Source organism: Chiloscyllium plagiosum, chromosome 3 (assembly GCF_004010195.1).
Source record: "Chiloscyllium plagiosum isolate BGI_BamShark_2017 chromosome 3, ASM401019v2, whole genome shotgun sequence".
Taxonomy (NCBI): Eukaryota; Metazoa; Chordata; class Chondrichthyes; order Orectolobiformes; family Hemiscylliidae; genus Chiloscyllium; species Chiloscyllium plagiosum.
In genome coordinates this window covers 108519252-108533966 of record NC_057712.1, presented here as the reverse complement: position 1 = coordinate 108533966, position 14715 = coordinate 108519252, and the positions used below count along the sequence as shown (strand labels likewise).

The 14715-nt window shown below is 44.4% G+C and overlaps 1 protein-coding gene across 1 annotated transcript; it reads left to right on the top strand.

Moving 5' to 3' along the window:
- The first annotated feature begins 860 nt into the window (after nucleotides 1-860).
- Nucleotides 861-8638, top strand: popdc3 (popeye domain containing 3). The gene is made up of 3 exons (XM_043687034.1): nucleotides 861-3429; nucleotides 4590-4698; nucleotides 6713-8638. The coding sequence occupies exons 1-3, from the start codon at nucleotides 2867-2869 to the stop codon at nucleotides 6992-6994; spliced, it is 954 nt and encodes a 317-aa protein (XP_043542969.1). The 5' UTR covers nucleotides 861-2866; the 3' UTR covers nucleotides 6995-8638.
- The last annotated feature ends 6077 nt before the right edge of the window (nucleotides 8639-14715 follow it).

The window sequence follows — 14715 nt, the reverse complement described above, 5'->3', positions numbered from 1 at the left end:
ATTAATCTAGTCCCATTGGCCAGTACTTGGCCCATATCCCTCTAAACCCTTTCCTTTTCAGATACGTTTTTTAAATGTTGTAGTTGTACCAGCCTCCACCACTTCCTCTGCCAGCTCATTCCATACATGTACCACCCTCTGTGTGAAAACTGTTGCCCGAAGGTCCCTTTTTAATCGTTTCCCTCTGACCTTAAATCTATGCCGAGACTGTGGTGCTGGAAAAGCACAGCAGGTCAGGCAGCATTCGAGGAGCAGGAGAATCGATGTTTCGGCGTAAGCCCTTGGTCAGGAATGCCCGAAAAATCGAGTGTCCTGCTCCTCGGATGCTGCCTGATCTGCTGTGATTTTTCCAGCACCATACTCTGGACTCTGATCTCCAGCATCTGCAGTCTTCACTTTCTCCTCAAATCTATGCCCTCTAGTTCTGGATTCCTCCAATTCAAGGAGCAAAACTGTGGAATTAGAAATGTCTCAGTTATGGCAAGCATAAAAATATTGTCTTACAAGTTCAGCCGGTTCATTTGATGTCCTTACCTGGTCTGGTCTCCATGTGACTCCAGACCCACTGAAATGCAGCTGACCCTCAATGCCCTCTGATATGGCTTAGCAAACCACTCAGCTGTGTCACAATTGCTAGAAAGTCAAAAAGGAATTAAACGATTCAGCATTGACCTAAGCACCTGAAATGACAACTGCACACATTTTTATTTTAAACATACACTTCATTCGTGTATATATATATATATACACACACACACACACATAGTCACTAAAGAAGTTCAGTTCTGAATAGTCGCATAAGAAGAAAACAAACATTGGAGTTTGACTATCCAACAAGCAAACCAATGTGCAAGATTATATTTACATATATTTGAGGTACTGGGAGGGTCCGACAACTGAACAGACCCCCATTTGGCTTCGACAGAAAATCCTGGACAGTGGTCTTTCCCCACCGCAGCTGCCCTACAACGGCATACTAAGTTTTGTGGAAGCTGTCATGTGGGGGACTAGTCGCAAAACCTGGAGAGCTGTCTCACAGCCATACTGACTGAATCACTGTCACTGACATCGCCATCACTGTCCCTGGGTATTCTGTTATGACAGACTCACCAGCCCATGCAGCATTTTAGTATACAACTGGAAAGCTTTAGTCTTGCGTTGCAACATTATTTACTACTTAAAGGACCTTGGTTTGCACTTATTGGCCATTAACTTTGCTTATATGGTTACTTTTGACAGATCTGCCAGATCCATGATCAATTCCATGTTTGTATTGTTAGCAATGAGAAGAGCTCAATGTGCACTCACTGCCCGAGGGTCTGGTAAATGCATAATCATTTCACGTATTGAAGAAGTTTGGCAAATGGTGGTATGAGGGGCATGTGCACATCGAGACGAGCCCTCGCGTATGGCACGAGGTGAGTTGCTGCTCTTCACTGCCAGCAGCAATACTCGGGTTAAATGGCCCTTCTTTCCGAGCTACAACCATTCTCTGATTAGGTGAAGAGTTGAGCTGTGCTTTCTCACCAGGTAACGAGTTGGACCGAAGGGTCTGTTTCCGTGTTGTACATCTCTATGACTCGATTTCTAACCCCCGGGGCTGTTATAACCATTGGATGCTAACTGTTGCTTGAGGCCCGCGTTGGATTGAATTGTCACATGTTGTCCTGCTACTGAGATCGCGGTGACGCGAGCTATTTATTTGGAACTATTTTTAATGCACTAACAGGGCGGTTCATATATCTTGCTATATATAAAGTGATTAATGCTGCTGCTAAATCTGGATGGGTGCTAGTTAACCCTACACACTCCTTAATCCGTGCATTTTCTTTTGTTTAGGACAGCAATGTTTCTTATATGAATCAGAATACCAGGTACAGAGTAAATAAAGGTGTATAGATTAAATTTTGTCTATCATAATGCTTCGGCCTGAGGGAATGGACTTTATAAATAGTTCTGGCCTCCAAGCCGAGGGTGAGAGCAAGTCTCAGAACTCGATGGTGTTGCTTCCAAACGGCTGGAACAACGGATGGTGTCAAATGGCGAGAATATTTTCGAAGGCTCCTTCACCCAGTCTCAATGTGGGCTGCAGCGTCCGTGCTTTAGGAAGGAATGGAGGCTGACTTACTGCCTGCTCGCACCGCATCTATGTAAGTGTAGGTGGAGGCAGTGAGTAACAGAGTGCACTGGCCAAAGACCCAAAGCAGTTCCTTACGGCAGCCGAAGGCCGTGAGAGCAAGGTCACAGCTCAGGAAGTCTAGAAGAATTGCTCTGTTGAGCGGAGGAGACAGGCTCGTAAAATTGCCATTTCAGGGGTAACTTCAATTGTTGGACTCTGTGAGATAGCTTCATCCACCTCATCCCAATATCCACCTTGTCACTAAGTTTGCTCCTGTATTCTGCTTTCAGCCCACACCACAGATACCAGAAGATCAGAATAATCCGCGGGAAGAAATCTCTAACCCTCTGCGTTCATTCTGGCATCTGGAAAGTCGCCCAGCCTTCAGGTAGAGAAGAGCCCAGCCCCTGCCAATCCTTTCCAAACTGCTAACAGTGTCCTCTGCGGCTGTTCCGCGACTTGCAATCTCCACAGCAAGAAAGTTGAGCTTTGGACGAAAAGGCATTTGAGTAACCGGGGTGGCCACAAAACGGATCTATCTGCACTCGGTGTGATGTTGACGAGGAGCTGCTCTGAGGCGGCTGCTCGCAGTCAGTGACTGTGCCCCATGCTGTCTGTCTAACAGCACTGTCTAACTGCACCTAGTGGCTCTCAGACACCTCCGCCTATGCCCTCTGCTCAGGAAAAGAGGTGAGAAAGGCAAAGCGAGCGAGTGCTGGGGGAAGCGATGGCTGCAGCTCTCCCTAAATGAGCGGGGCGGTGCTGCAGCGTGGGCCCCGGCCTGGCTCAGATTGTCCTTGCAGCCAGTTGCAGGGCATGGCCAGCGGGAACAGCTCGGTGTGGGAGGCGCTGCTGTTACTGCCTGCTCAGGCCTCCTGCCCCAGCTGGAGGCACAGCATGGAGGGCTCGGTCTACCAGCTCGCCAACATCTTCTTCACCCTCGGCTACATGGGCGGCAGTGGCCTGGTCGGCCTCCTGTACATCCACCTGTTCCTGGCCTCCGGTTTCCTCTGCACCTCGGTCTGGGCGTGGACCGACGCCTGCGCCGCCGATATCTTCTCGTGGAACTTCGCGCTGCTGGCGGTCTCCGCCGTCCAGCTCAGCCACATCGCGTACCAGCTCCGCAGTGTCTCCTTCCAGCACGACCTACAGAATCTGTACGGAGCCCTCTTCCAGCCGCTCGGAATCCCCCTGAGCATCTACAAGAAGATCGCCACTTGTTGCACCGTGCTCTCCCTGGAGAAGGATCACTGTTATGCCATGGAGGGCAAAACCCCCATTGAGAGGCTCTCGCTGCTCCTGTCTGGCAGGTTCGTCTCGCTCTTTCTCTCTCTCATTGTCTCTTTCTGTGTGTGTGTGTATTTCTGTCTCTGTCTCTGTACCTCTTCCTCTATTTCTCTGCCTCCTGTCTCAGTGTGCATTTCTCTGTCTCTGTAGGTCTCACTGTTTGTCTCCGTCTCTATTTTTTTTCTCGCTCTGTTTTTCTCTCTCTGTCTCTGCTTCTGTCTCTGTCTCATTTTTCTGTGTCTCTCCGTCTCTGATTTTCTCTCTCTCTCTCTCACTCTCTCTGTCTATCTCTGGTATCTGCGTCTCTCTTGCTGTCTCTGTCTTGTCTGGGAACTGAGCCACTTCTTAAACAAAAAGGCAGAATCTGCTGGAGAAATGCGGCAGCTCTGGCAGTGTCTGTGGGCAGACAAACAAAGGGTTAACATTTCCAGTTCAATGACTCTTCATCACAACTGTTCTGAGTTTCTCCAGTAGATTTTTGCTCCTGATTTCCAACATGGACAGCGTTTTGTACTATTTCACCCAGGCGATTGTGAATCTATGGAATTCCCTGCCCAGTGAAGTAGTTGACTCTATTTCAGTCAACGTTTTTAAAGCTAAGGTAGATTTGTTTTGAACAATAAAGTAATTAAGGGATACGGTGAGAGGGTGGGTAAGTGGAGCTGAGGCCACAAACGGCCTACTCCTGCTCCTAGTTCTGTTGTTGGTCTCAAAATCATCCTGTAGCGACATGCAGCTAGGGACACAGGGAGTGGGGGCGGGAGATGAGGGCTGGCCAAGTCTACTGCCGTTGGTGTCCATTCAAGCTCACACCGTGAAAATAATCAAAATCCGGATAAATCTCAGGATGTACCTACCCCTATTCCCCAAACTAAGACAGCCCAAAGCAGTTTGATCGTAGATTGAATAGGTGCTTGAGATTTGTACATGTTCTGGTATCTGATAGTGTTCACCAGAGGGGGAACTGCACTGAAGCCACAAATACCCAGAAAGGAACATGCTGCAGGTCAGCACATCCATGCGGAGAGAGGGGGAACAGACCGAGTTCACTCTCTCCACCAAGCTGCCTATTGCTGACCATTTTCCCCAAGTTCTCAACCATTTACTGATTCAATTATTGCTTCTTTTTGATAGCCGCTCCTCGACTGTGCTCATTTCGCTCCTCACTCTTGTTCCTTAACAGGATTCGGGTGACGGTGGACGGGGAGTTTTTACATTATATCTATCCCTATCAGTTTTTGGATTCTCCAGAATGGGATTCACTCAGACCGTCAGAGGAAGGGATCTTCCAGGTAAGGAGAGGAGCGAGCTCTTGCGAGAGTCACCTAGTCTTTGTAATGTTTTCGGGATACGGGGTATCATCTCAAACAACGTGGGCACATAAGCGCGCTTCTAAAATATTGTACTTGAGGAAGTTCCAAGCCACATTCCCTCACACGGTTGTGAATCTACGGAATTCCCTGCCCAGTGAAGTAGTTGACTCTATTTCAGTCAACGTTTTAAAGCTAAGGTAGATTTGTTTTCAACAACAAAGTAATTAAGGGATACTGTGAGAGGGCGGGTAAGTGGAGATGAGGCCATTAAGAGTTCAGCCATGATCTTATTGAAGGGCGGAACAGGCTCGAAGGGCCAAACGGCCTACTCCTGCTCCTAGTTCTTATGTTGGTCTCAAAATCATCGACATGCAGCTGGGGACACAGGGAGCATCTGCAGTCCTTGTTTGTTTTTTTACCTCAGAATAGAGGGGCCATTGTAAGACTGAGATCAGGAGGCATTCCTTCTCTGAGACTTATGAGTCTTTAGAACTCCTTGCCACAGAGAGCTGTGGGGATAGAGTCTTGGTCTATATTTAAAACTGAGAAGGATAGATTCTTGATCACTGGGGGAATCAAGGGTTACAGGGAAAGTGGATGTGAGGAATGCTGGATCACCCCTGTCCTGTTGAACTAGAGACAAAAAAAAAGCAGATGATGAAATCCAAAGTAGACAGGCAGGAGGCTGGAAGGACACAGCAAGCCAGGCAGCATCAGGAGGTAGAGAAGTGGACGTTTGGGGTGTAACCCTTCTTCAGGACTGGGGGTGGATGTGAGGGGAGCTGCAGATAATGGGGATGGTAGAGGGTAAGACCTAATTGGTCAATGGGAAGAATGAATCCGTTGGTGTCAGGGAGATGTGGAGGGGCGGTGGGGAGTGCTGGGAAGGGAGGAGGAGGGGCTGGGAAGGGAGTGGGGAGGATGGGAAGGGAGGATATTTGAAATTGGAGAACTGAGTGTTGAGTGCTCCGGCCTGTAGACTGCCCAGGCGGAAGATAAAGGGTTGTTCCTCCAATTTATGGTCTGATTCGCTGTGGCAATGGAGGAGGCCATGGATGGTCATATCAAACGGGGAGTGGGAAGGGGAATTAAAATGGGGCAGTGACTAGGAGGTCCGGTCGGCCACTGCAGGCCCCGCTGTGATGCTCGGCGAACCATTCTCTGGTCTCCCCGATGTAGAGAAGACCACATCGGGAGCTCCTGATGCAGTAAACTAGGTTGGAGGAGAGGCAGGGGAACCTCTGTCTCACCTGGAAGGACTGTTTGGGGCCCTGGATGGAGGTGACGGGGCTGGTGTACCAGCAGGTTTTGCATGTTTTCCCGTTGCAGGGAAGGTACCTGGGGGTTGGAGGGTTGTTGTTGGTGGGGAGAATGGCACAAATCAAGGACTGTCAAAGACTCGAGGGGCCGAACAGCCGCCTCCTGTACCTATTTCTTGCAGTCCTATTATGTGTCATCGTGAAATGGCAAGAGCCAGCCACACCAGTGTGTGGGTTGTTATGGTTAAGGGGGAGTCCAGGAGGTATCAGTGGTCTCTGTACAGTGCACCATCACTGGGCCGCCACTATCCACCGTCTGGCGCCCTGACGTGAGCCTGGGGACGCGTTCGGGGCGTTGGTCAAGCCGGAACCCTGCACTGGCTGTTTGCTGAGAGGAAGTGTGCTTTGGGCTTCAGAGTGCAGCAACTTGTTTGGCTTCGAAGGGCGGATTTGGTTCCATCGCACATGGGCAGGGAAACTGAGTTTCAAACGTTCACAATTCTCTGAGAGAAGGAATGCCTCCCGATCTCAGTCTTACATTGGCCCCTGGATTCTGAGACTGTATCGCTTTGTCCTGCACTCTGATGGGGGGGTCGGTCAGCTCAGTTGGCTGGATGGTTGGCTTCCTTTTCTCTGGAATTTTTATTTTGTTTGAAGGGTTATACGATGGTCACCGTCGGTGCAAGTGATGTTTTGTCTGCCTTTCTGATACTCCCTTTGCCCACCCCGTCCAGGTGACCCTAACAGCCGAGACCAGCTGTCGCTTCGCAGCCTGGAGGAGGAAGAAGCTGTACTTGTTGTTCGCCCAGCACCGCCGCATTTCCAGGCTCTTCTCGGTCTTGATTGGGAAGGACATTGCCGACAAACTGTACTCACTGAATGACAAGGTGTGCCTGAGTAACGGGCTGCGCTATGACCTGCGGCTGCCGAGCTTCTACCACCTGGCGGTGCCTGTGGGGGAGCTCTCAGAGAGGAACCCCCCCGGGCAGCAGCAGCAGCAGCAGCAGCAGCTCTGAGGCGCCTTCTTCCCCAACCCCCACGGCCTTCCAGCCTCCCGGGGAGGGGGATGCAGCTCCGCGCCCCTCCTCCCACCTGCCCGCAGCCCCTAGACCCCGTCTTGGGGGCGGGAGAGGGGAAGGGGAACTGAGGATGGGAATGAGAGAAGCGATCAGAGATTTACCTTGTGATTGACTCCCCACCCTCCCACTCTTTTGAAAGATGTAAAGTGGGGAGGGGGGCAAACAAGAGAGGGGTGTCTGCCCTTGGCCAGCCAAGTGCCAGAGCGGTGGTGTGTTCCTGCGAGTGACAGTCGAACATTACAGAGTCAGTGCCCCCTTCTGAGTGTCTTGAGTTCGGGTCTCCGCTGACTTTTAGTCTCTCTTGGTGAAATATGTGGGAAGGAAGTCTTTTTTTCTTTAGACAAGCTGCCGTGCAGTGTGGAAATTGGCGAGTGTGTGTGTGAGAGAGAGAGAGAACATTGCTGCTCTGTGCACTGACAGTCACCCCACTCCCAGAGCCGCAATGGATCCTTGACTCTCTGCGCCTTCCTGCTGCTGCTTCGCTCTGGGATTCCGTGTCTTTTCCCCTTAACAGCAGCCTGGGCTGGGCACACTTACAGCACGGCTGAAAGGACAGACTCAGACTCTCCTGGACAGGAGGATTAAATGAAGCTCAGGTTGGAACTTCCTGATGGTTTCGTTGACTTCACTTCCCGCTTTATTGTCCAGGGAGACCAAATGATGTGGGGAAGGTTCGACGCTGAATTTGCACTGAATAACGTCCAAGGACGGCTTCCATTAACCGAGAGATATTGCCTGTTCAGTTGCTATCAATAATTACATTTACTGTGAAAGAGAAAGGCTGCATCCTTGATTTTATTTTGGTCATACAATACATTAATGGTGGTTACTGGACATAGGCGTTCAAAGTAATCGATGTAATTGGCACTTTCCGACGAAAGCTGTTGAATCAAAATAGCGTTAAAAGGAAAGACGGTGTTGGATCAATCCCCAGGATTGCCAGTAAACGATCAGAAATGTTCCGGCAGGTTAGATGCAATATCAAATGACAATCAGCGCTTTGGTCCCGAGAATTGACTGAACTATAAAGGTCCCTTCTGGAGAATCCCTCAGCTGAAGCAGTAGCTGTGAGCACCATCCAATTCCCAGTTGCTTAGAAACACAAAGCAATTAAAAGTCTTATTTCATAAAGCCTGAAAGGGGTAGATTTTTGTTTCGTTTGGAATTTGAACCAAAGAGCAAATGGGTTTCGAGACAGAGTCCCCGTCCAGTATTGCCGCATTAAAACTCCAGGGAGTGCTGAAGCCATCGTGCCCAGGGGCATGTTCCTTCAAAATTGAAAATCCGAGGCCAAGGGACTTTCAGTTTCCAGCCACAGTAAAGAGCGAAACGAAGGTGACGCGTCAGGAATTGGTTTGTCAAAGTTGCAAAGCTAGGCTGGAGGCTTAAAAAAACCCGAGAAATGAATGAAAGGGAAACACTTGAGGGAAATAAATTGTTCTGAAATCTGGGAAAGAAACGGCCAGATAGCGACTGTGCCCCCAGGCTAGGGCCAATAGCATGACTATCAGGAGAATCGACGTTTCGGGCATCAGCTCTGATGAAGAGCTTATGCCCGAAACATCGATTCTCCTGCTCCTGGGATGCTGCCTGACCTGCTGCGCTTTTCCAGCACCACACTCTCGACTCTGATCGCCAGCATCTGCAGTCCCAATAGAACGACTATGTCAGACGTCATTGTAGGATGGTATATTTGAAACTAGGAGGATCACACCAGCTAAACACTGAACATCTCTGTATCAGGAACAGCTAGATAAGAAAGGATATCACCGAGAGTTTAAAAACTAACAGTGAGTGAGGATTTACCCACCAGCTGCATCCAGAAACACAAGAGAGTGGTGGGTGAACACCCTCCACTATTTCAGCAGTTTTGAAATCCTGGGTGGACTTGGACCATGCAGAAACTAAGCAGTGATTGCAGGATAGTAAAGGGTTAGGTATAATGGAAGAGAGAGAGATGTGGCAGCTCCTTTGAGGTCAATGAAGAAAGGGAGATCTTTAAAAAGCCTAGTGGGTGAGCTTCGATCCCAGGGAAATTGTGAGAAATAACATCTGTTAAACAAAACTGAGCAAATAACTCTGATGGAAGCATGGGCCAACAACAGCCCATGTAAACCTGAGAAAGACATGTTGTTTTATTGGATTCCATGCAAAAGAAAAGGTAGTTCTCAAACTTAATCTTCTCCATGTGGCCTGTTGTGTTTCCCTGCTAGTTTGGTTGCTGCATGCCTCACAATTACCAACATTACAGCTCTGACAAGTCCCTCCAAATTTTTTTTATTTGTTTATGTGACATAGGCATTGCTGGTTAGCCATGCGTTTATTGCCCAGGCCTAGCTGCCCTTGAGAAGGCAGTGATAAGCTGTCTTCCTGAACTGCCCTAGTCCATGTGCTATAGGTAGACCCATAACGTTGTCAGGATGGGAATTCCAATATTTTGAACCAAAGATACTAAAGGAATGGTGATATATTTTCAATCAGGATGGTGAATAGCTTGGAGAGGAACTTGCAGCTAGTGGTGTTCTCCTGTATCTGCTGCCCTTGCTCTTCTAGGTTGGAGTGGTCATGAGTTTGGAAGCTGAGAGTCATTTAAGAAATTGAGTAAGAAGGGTGAGAGTCTGCTTCCAATACTGCAATGAGGTCTGCATTTATTGCAGTTGACCGTATCAGTTGTTAATAAAAGGCTCTGGCCAATTTATGATTATGTCATAACTGCAGACATTTCATTTATGAATATTTATGCTCAAAGGGGCATTTGATATTTGATGATAAAACAGGCTTAGAATGAACATAGTGAAGTATCTGATTTTATTTTGCTGAACAGAACTGGCTAATGTTGATTACAACAATGATGTCTGCATAATAAATCTGTTCAATTAGTAATAAAGTAATTGTCAACTGAATAAAAAGAGAATGGACCAGAATGTTCATCATGTGAGGCAGCATCTTGGAAAGAAATACACAGTCAGACGTTCAGATCTATGACCTTTTATCACAACCTAAAATGCTAACTCTATTTTTTGTTCCACAAGTTACACTTGCCAAACTGAATATTCCTGTCTTTATCTGTTATTACGTTGTTCTCCTAGTGTTTTGCATTTGTATGAGTCTTCACTGGACTTTACTTTGAGTATTTTCTTATAAGACGTAGCTTTCTACCTGTAACCAATTATTGTTCAGGCATAAGACCTATGAGAAACACTCAAAGTTCAACATAAGCACTCAGGTCTTTATAAAATTTGTATAATGCAATAATCCCATTGACAATGCATCGTAAGTCACAAAACAAAAATTACAAGGAATAATGCTTACAATCACCTAGCAACTGGATACTTCTCTGAAAAACTGTCCTGCTTAAGCACCAATACAGACTTTGCAAGAGAGTAATACAGCACGGAACAGACCCTTCAGTCCAACTTGTCCATGCTGACCAGGAATCCCAAACCGAACTAGTCATATTTGCCAGCATTTGGTCCAAATCTCTCTAAATCTTTCCTATTCCTGTACCTAGCCAAATGTATTTTAAACATTGTAATTCTACCCACTTCCTCTGGCAATTCATTCCATATATACACCACCCTCTGTGTGAAAAAGGGCCACTCAGGTCCCCTTTAAATCCTGCCCCTCTCGCCTTAAAACTATGCCCTCTAGTTTTGGAATCCCCTACTGTTTCATCCACAAAATTGTGTTGTTCTATTAAATTAAGCAACAGTATCTGAGGCATCAAATTTGATGTTCAAGTTATGATATTAGAAACTGCCTTGATGGTGAATACCTATTTAACGTTCCTTAATTTTATCAGTAATTTTATCACTTGTGGAAGCCACATATGCCTTAAATATTGTTCACAGCAAATATAACAGCAGCTTACTTTTGTGGGCATACACATTTCAAAACCAAAAAGTTAAGTTAATAATCTGAGTCCTTTAGATTATTGACTTTTTTTTAAGATTAGATTCCACTACATTGTGGAAACCGACCCTTCAGCCCAACAAGTCCACACCAACCCTCTGAAGAGTAACCCGCCCAGACACATTTCCCTCTGACTAATGCACTGGACACTATCGGCAATTTAGTATGGCCAATTCACCTGACCTGTACATCTTTGGACTGTGGGAGGAAACCAGAGCACCCAGAAGAAACCCACGCAGACACAGGGAGAATGTGCAAACTCCACGCAGACAGTTGTCCAAGGCTGGAATTGAATGTGCGTCCCTGGTGCTGTGAGGCAGCAGTCCTCACCACTGAGCTCCAGTGCCAACTTCTTGGTGAGTTAAAAACAACATGGTGAGATTAAGTTAACTATCTATAAAAAGAAAGCAAACTCTGAAAGGCGGCACAGTGGATAGCACTGCTGCCTCGCAGTGCCAGAGACCTGGGTTCAATTCCTGCCTCAGGTAACTCTCTGTGTGGAGTTTGTATATTCTCCCCGTGTCTGCGTGGATTTCCTCCCACAATCCAAAAATATGCAGGTTAGGCGAATTATCCATGCTTAAATTGCCCGTAGTGTCAGGTGAAGGGGTAAATGTAGGGGTATGGGTCTGGGTGGGTTACACTTCGACGGGTCGGTGTGGACTTGTTGAGCTGAAGGGCCTGTTTCCACACTGTAAGTAATCTAGTCAGAAAGCATAAATCCACATCAGTTTGTGTTCCTTGTGCAGCTTTCAAAACATTTGTTAAATAAATACATTTTGACTCTAATATTTGTGCAGATAAAACTTCACCAAGGTATTAACTGGATATCAAAACAAAGCATTTATTTTGATAAACATTCCATAAATACATCACTGGACACATTCAGTCACTGGTCTCAGAATTCTGAATCTCATTTAAAATATTGGTGCTCCCCTCACCCAGTCAATAAATCTCAATACATTTAATGTAAAAATATGATTTAAGACAGTCAAATATATTACAAGTTCTTACATAGCCTACATTTATCATTAAGTAACTGTGAAGTAAAGTCTGACCAATTATATTAAAATCCAACATCTGTAATTGAATGTATCATTGGGTGAAATACATATTTTTGGATTAAGCTACATGAACCTCAACATAAAAAAAAACCCTTGCACTACAGGTGCATAATTTTAACTTCCTTCTATAAGACAGTTAATAATTGCTTTATATCCATGTCCATTGGGAACTAGGTTGACATTTCTGCGTTATGTTTTACATTGGAACCTGAACATCAACAGTCAGCAGATGTTCATCCTATTAATTTGAGCTGAATGCAAACTCAACTTGCAAGGATGAAAATAATAATCCACCACACTACTCAATTGTCTCTAGAAATAGATCCCTATACTTAGGCAGTGATTGCAATATCCATTATCCCTGGATGAAATGTTACAATTTAGGCCACTTGCCTATGTGCTTTACTTGTTCTCACTGTAAAAGATAGCTTTCATATCAGGTTGGCATATTTTATAAACATAAGTATTTTATATATGCGACAAATGGGATACATCATACCTCAGGGAACAGTCTACTCATTTAACAGCAGGTTTTATAGTTCACTGTTTTACAGTTTATGTTTTTGATCAATGGGAAATACCACATTGACAGTCTGGATAATTCAGATAATGTTAATAATTTATAATAAGAAAATAAATGAATTAAGAAGATCAATAGCAATATAATATAATGCTTTAAACAGCATGTAAACTGTTTAATGAATCAGAGACTAAGAAATCATGTTATTAATTTGACCATTTTGAAACTTTTTAATGGTAAGCTTCTCTGCCTTGTTAAACTAGGTATTTTTAAACAATCTGTTCAGTGATATTATTACAATCACACAATTAGAGCAGGCAAGCCTTGAACCTAGGTCTCCTGGCTGAGAGGTGAGGAACACTACCACCATGCCACAAGATTCCCACACTCCTGTTAGGCGAGGGTGATTTGGAATATGGTCCACTTGAGTGAACGAAATAAGCCATTATTTTCTTTTAATCATGGAAGACGGAAGAAGCTTCCAAGCACGGAATTCTCAATATAGCTAAGTTCAAAGGTACAATGCAGCAACTTGCACTTGGTACTATTTCACCAATTTATGGTTCATTTCTCATCTAGCTATTCCATTTCATTAAGACCATGGTCAGGAATCATCAGATTACTCTAGGAAACAACATTTCTGCACTTGACTGATGTTCAAATCCATAAAGAAGCATATAGAAGACAACTATGCACTTTTAAGGTTGTACCTTCTAAATTTTGTGCACTGCAACTGGAATTTTCAAATTGAAATATAATCTAGTAATATAAAATTAGCATTTTCTTCAAGAGATAAGTTCACTGATGTGTACTTTTTAAGTCACACATTTGCATACAAACACACAAAGGCAGAATAAATTTCTTAAAAGTATCAGTTAAAGAAATATACTTAAAATTTCTTAATTTGCTATATTTAATAAATATATAATAATGGATGCATTTTTCAGTTAGCAAAGGTCAACCACAAATACTTATTGATTTGATGTATTATTGTCACATGTAAAGTATAGTGAAAAATTTTGTTTTGCATGCAGTGCAGGCAGATCAAAACATACAAAGATTGAACAGAGCGAGGAATTGATATTACATTCCTTTGTATACTATTTTTAGATAGGTGGAACCATAGCAAATGTCACCTGAAAGTTCAAGTATATGTCCATACAATTATTATTCCAACTGAGTCACCTTCTGAAAAAATTACATTGGAATTGTGAGGCTAAATTGCTTTGCGGATGAACATTGATAGAATCTGGTAAAAGATTCATTATCAGATTTCACATTCTTCTTACATTTCCAGAGAAACTGAATCAGTCCTGATTATAACAACATTTTCTCTAATTCTGAAAATTGAAGAGTTCAATCAGTTTAACTATTCCCTGATCTTCCTTGCTTATATAGATCACAATGTCCTTTAGAGGACCTATTCTAGACCTTAAAAATATCTCTGTTGCGTTAATAAAAATTCCTAAAACTTGTATTACATTCTTAATGACTATAGAATGTACCAGAATGCTTTACAAGCAATGAAATAATTTTAAAGTGTAGTACCTGTTTTAGTACAGGAAATGCAGCAGCCAAACTCCCACTGACAGCAATATGATACTGATTAGATAATCTATTTTTGTGATATTGCTTTAGGCTGAACACCAGGAATAATTTCCCTGTTCATATTTGAAATAGTGGAATGGGATCTTTTACATCCATCTGAGATGATGTAAAATAGCACCTCTGACTTTGCACCATTTCCTCATTCTGTTGGAGTATCAGTCTTGACTATTGTGCGTATCATCCTGGAGTGAGACTTCAACATCCAATCTTTTGATTCTGAGGAACACAACCAATTGAGCCAGAACCGATGTTATATTGCACTGTGTAGTATACATTGCAAAATATGTGAAATTATATGTCAGTACACATTTTTGTTTGCACAACCTGATTTTCTGTAGATTTTTTCCAATTAAAAAATCTTATGACGATTTATAATAAATGGATCTTGCTTCAGTAAACTCATAGCTGTAATTGTGAGGATTGTGATAGCTTCTGCTCAACAGCACTTCAAAATTACATGAATGAAAGCTAGAGGAAATGATTCAAAATCCTGATTCAGGAATAAAATATATCAGGTGTTTCTTCCAAAGTAAGGCTATGTAAGATTCCATGCA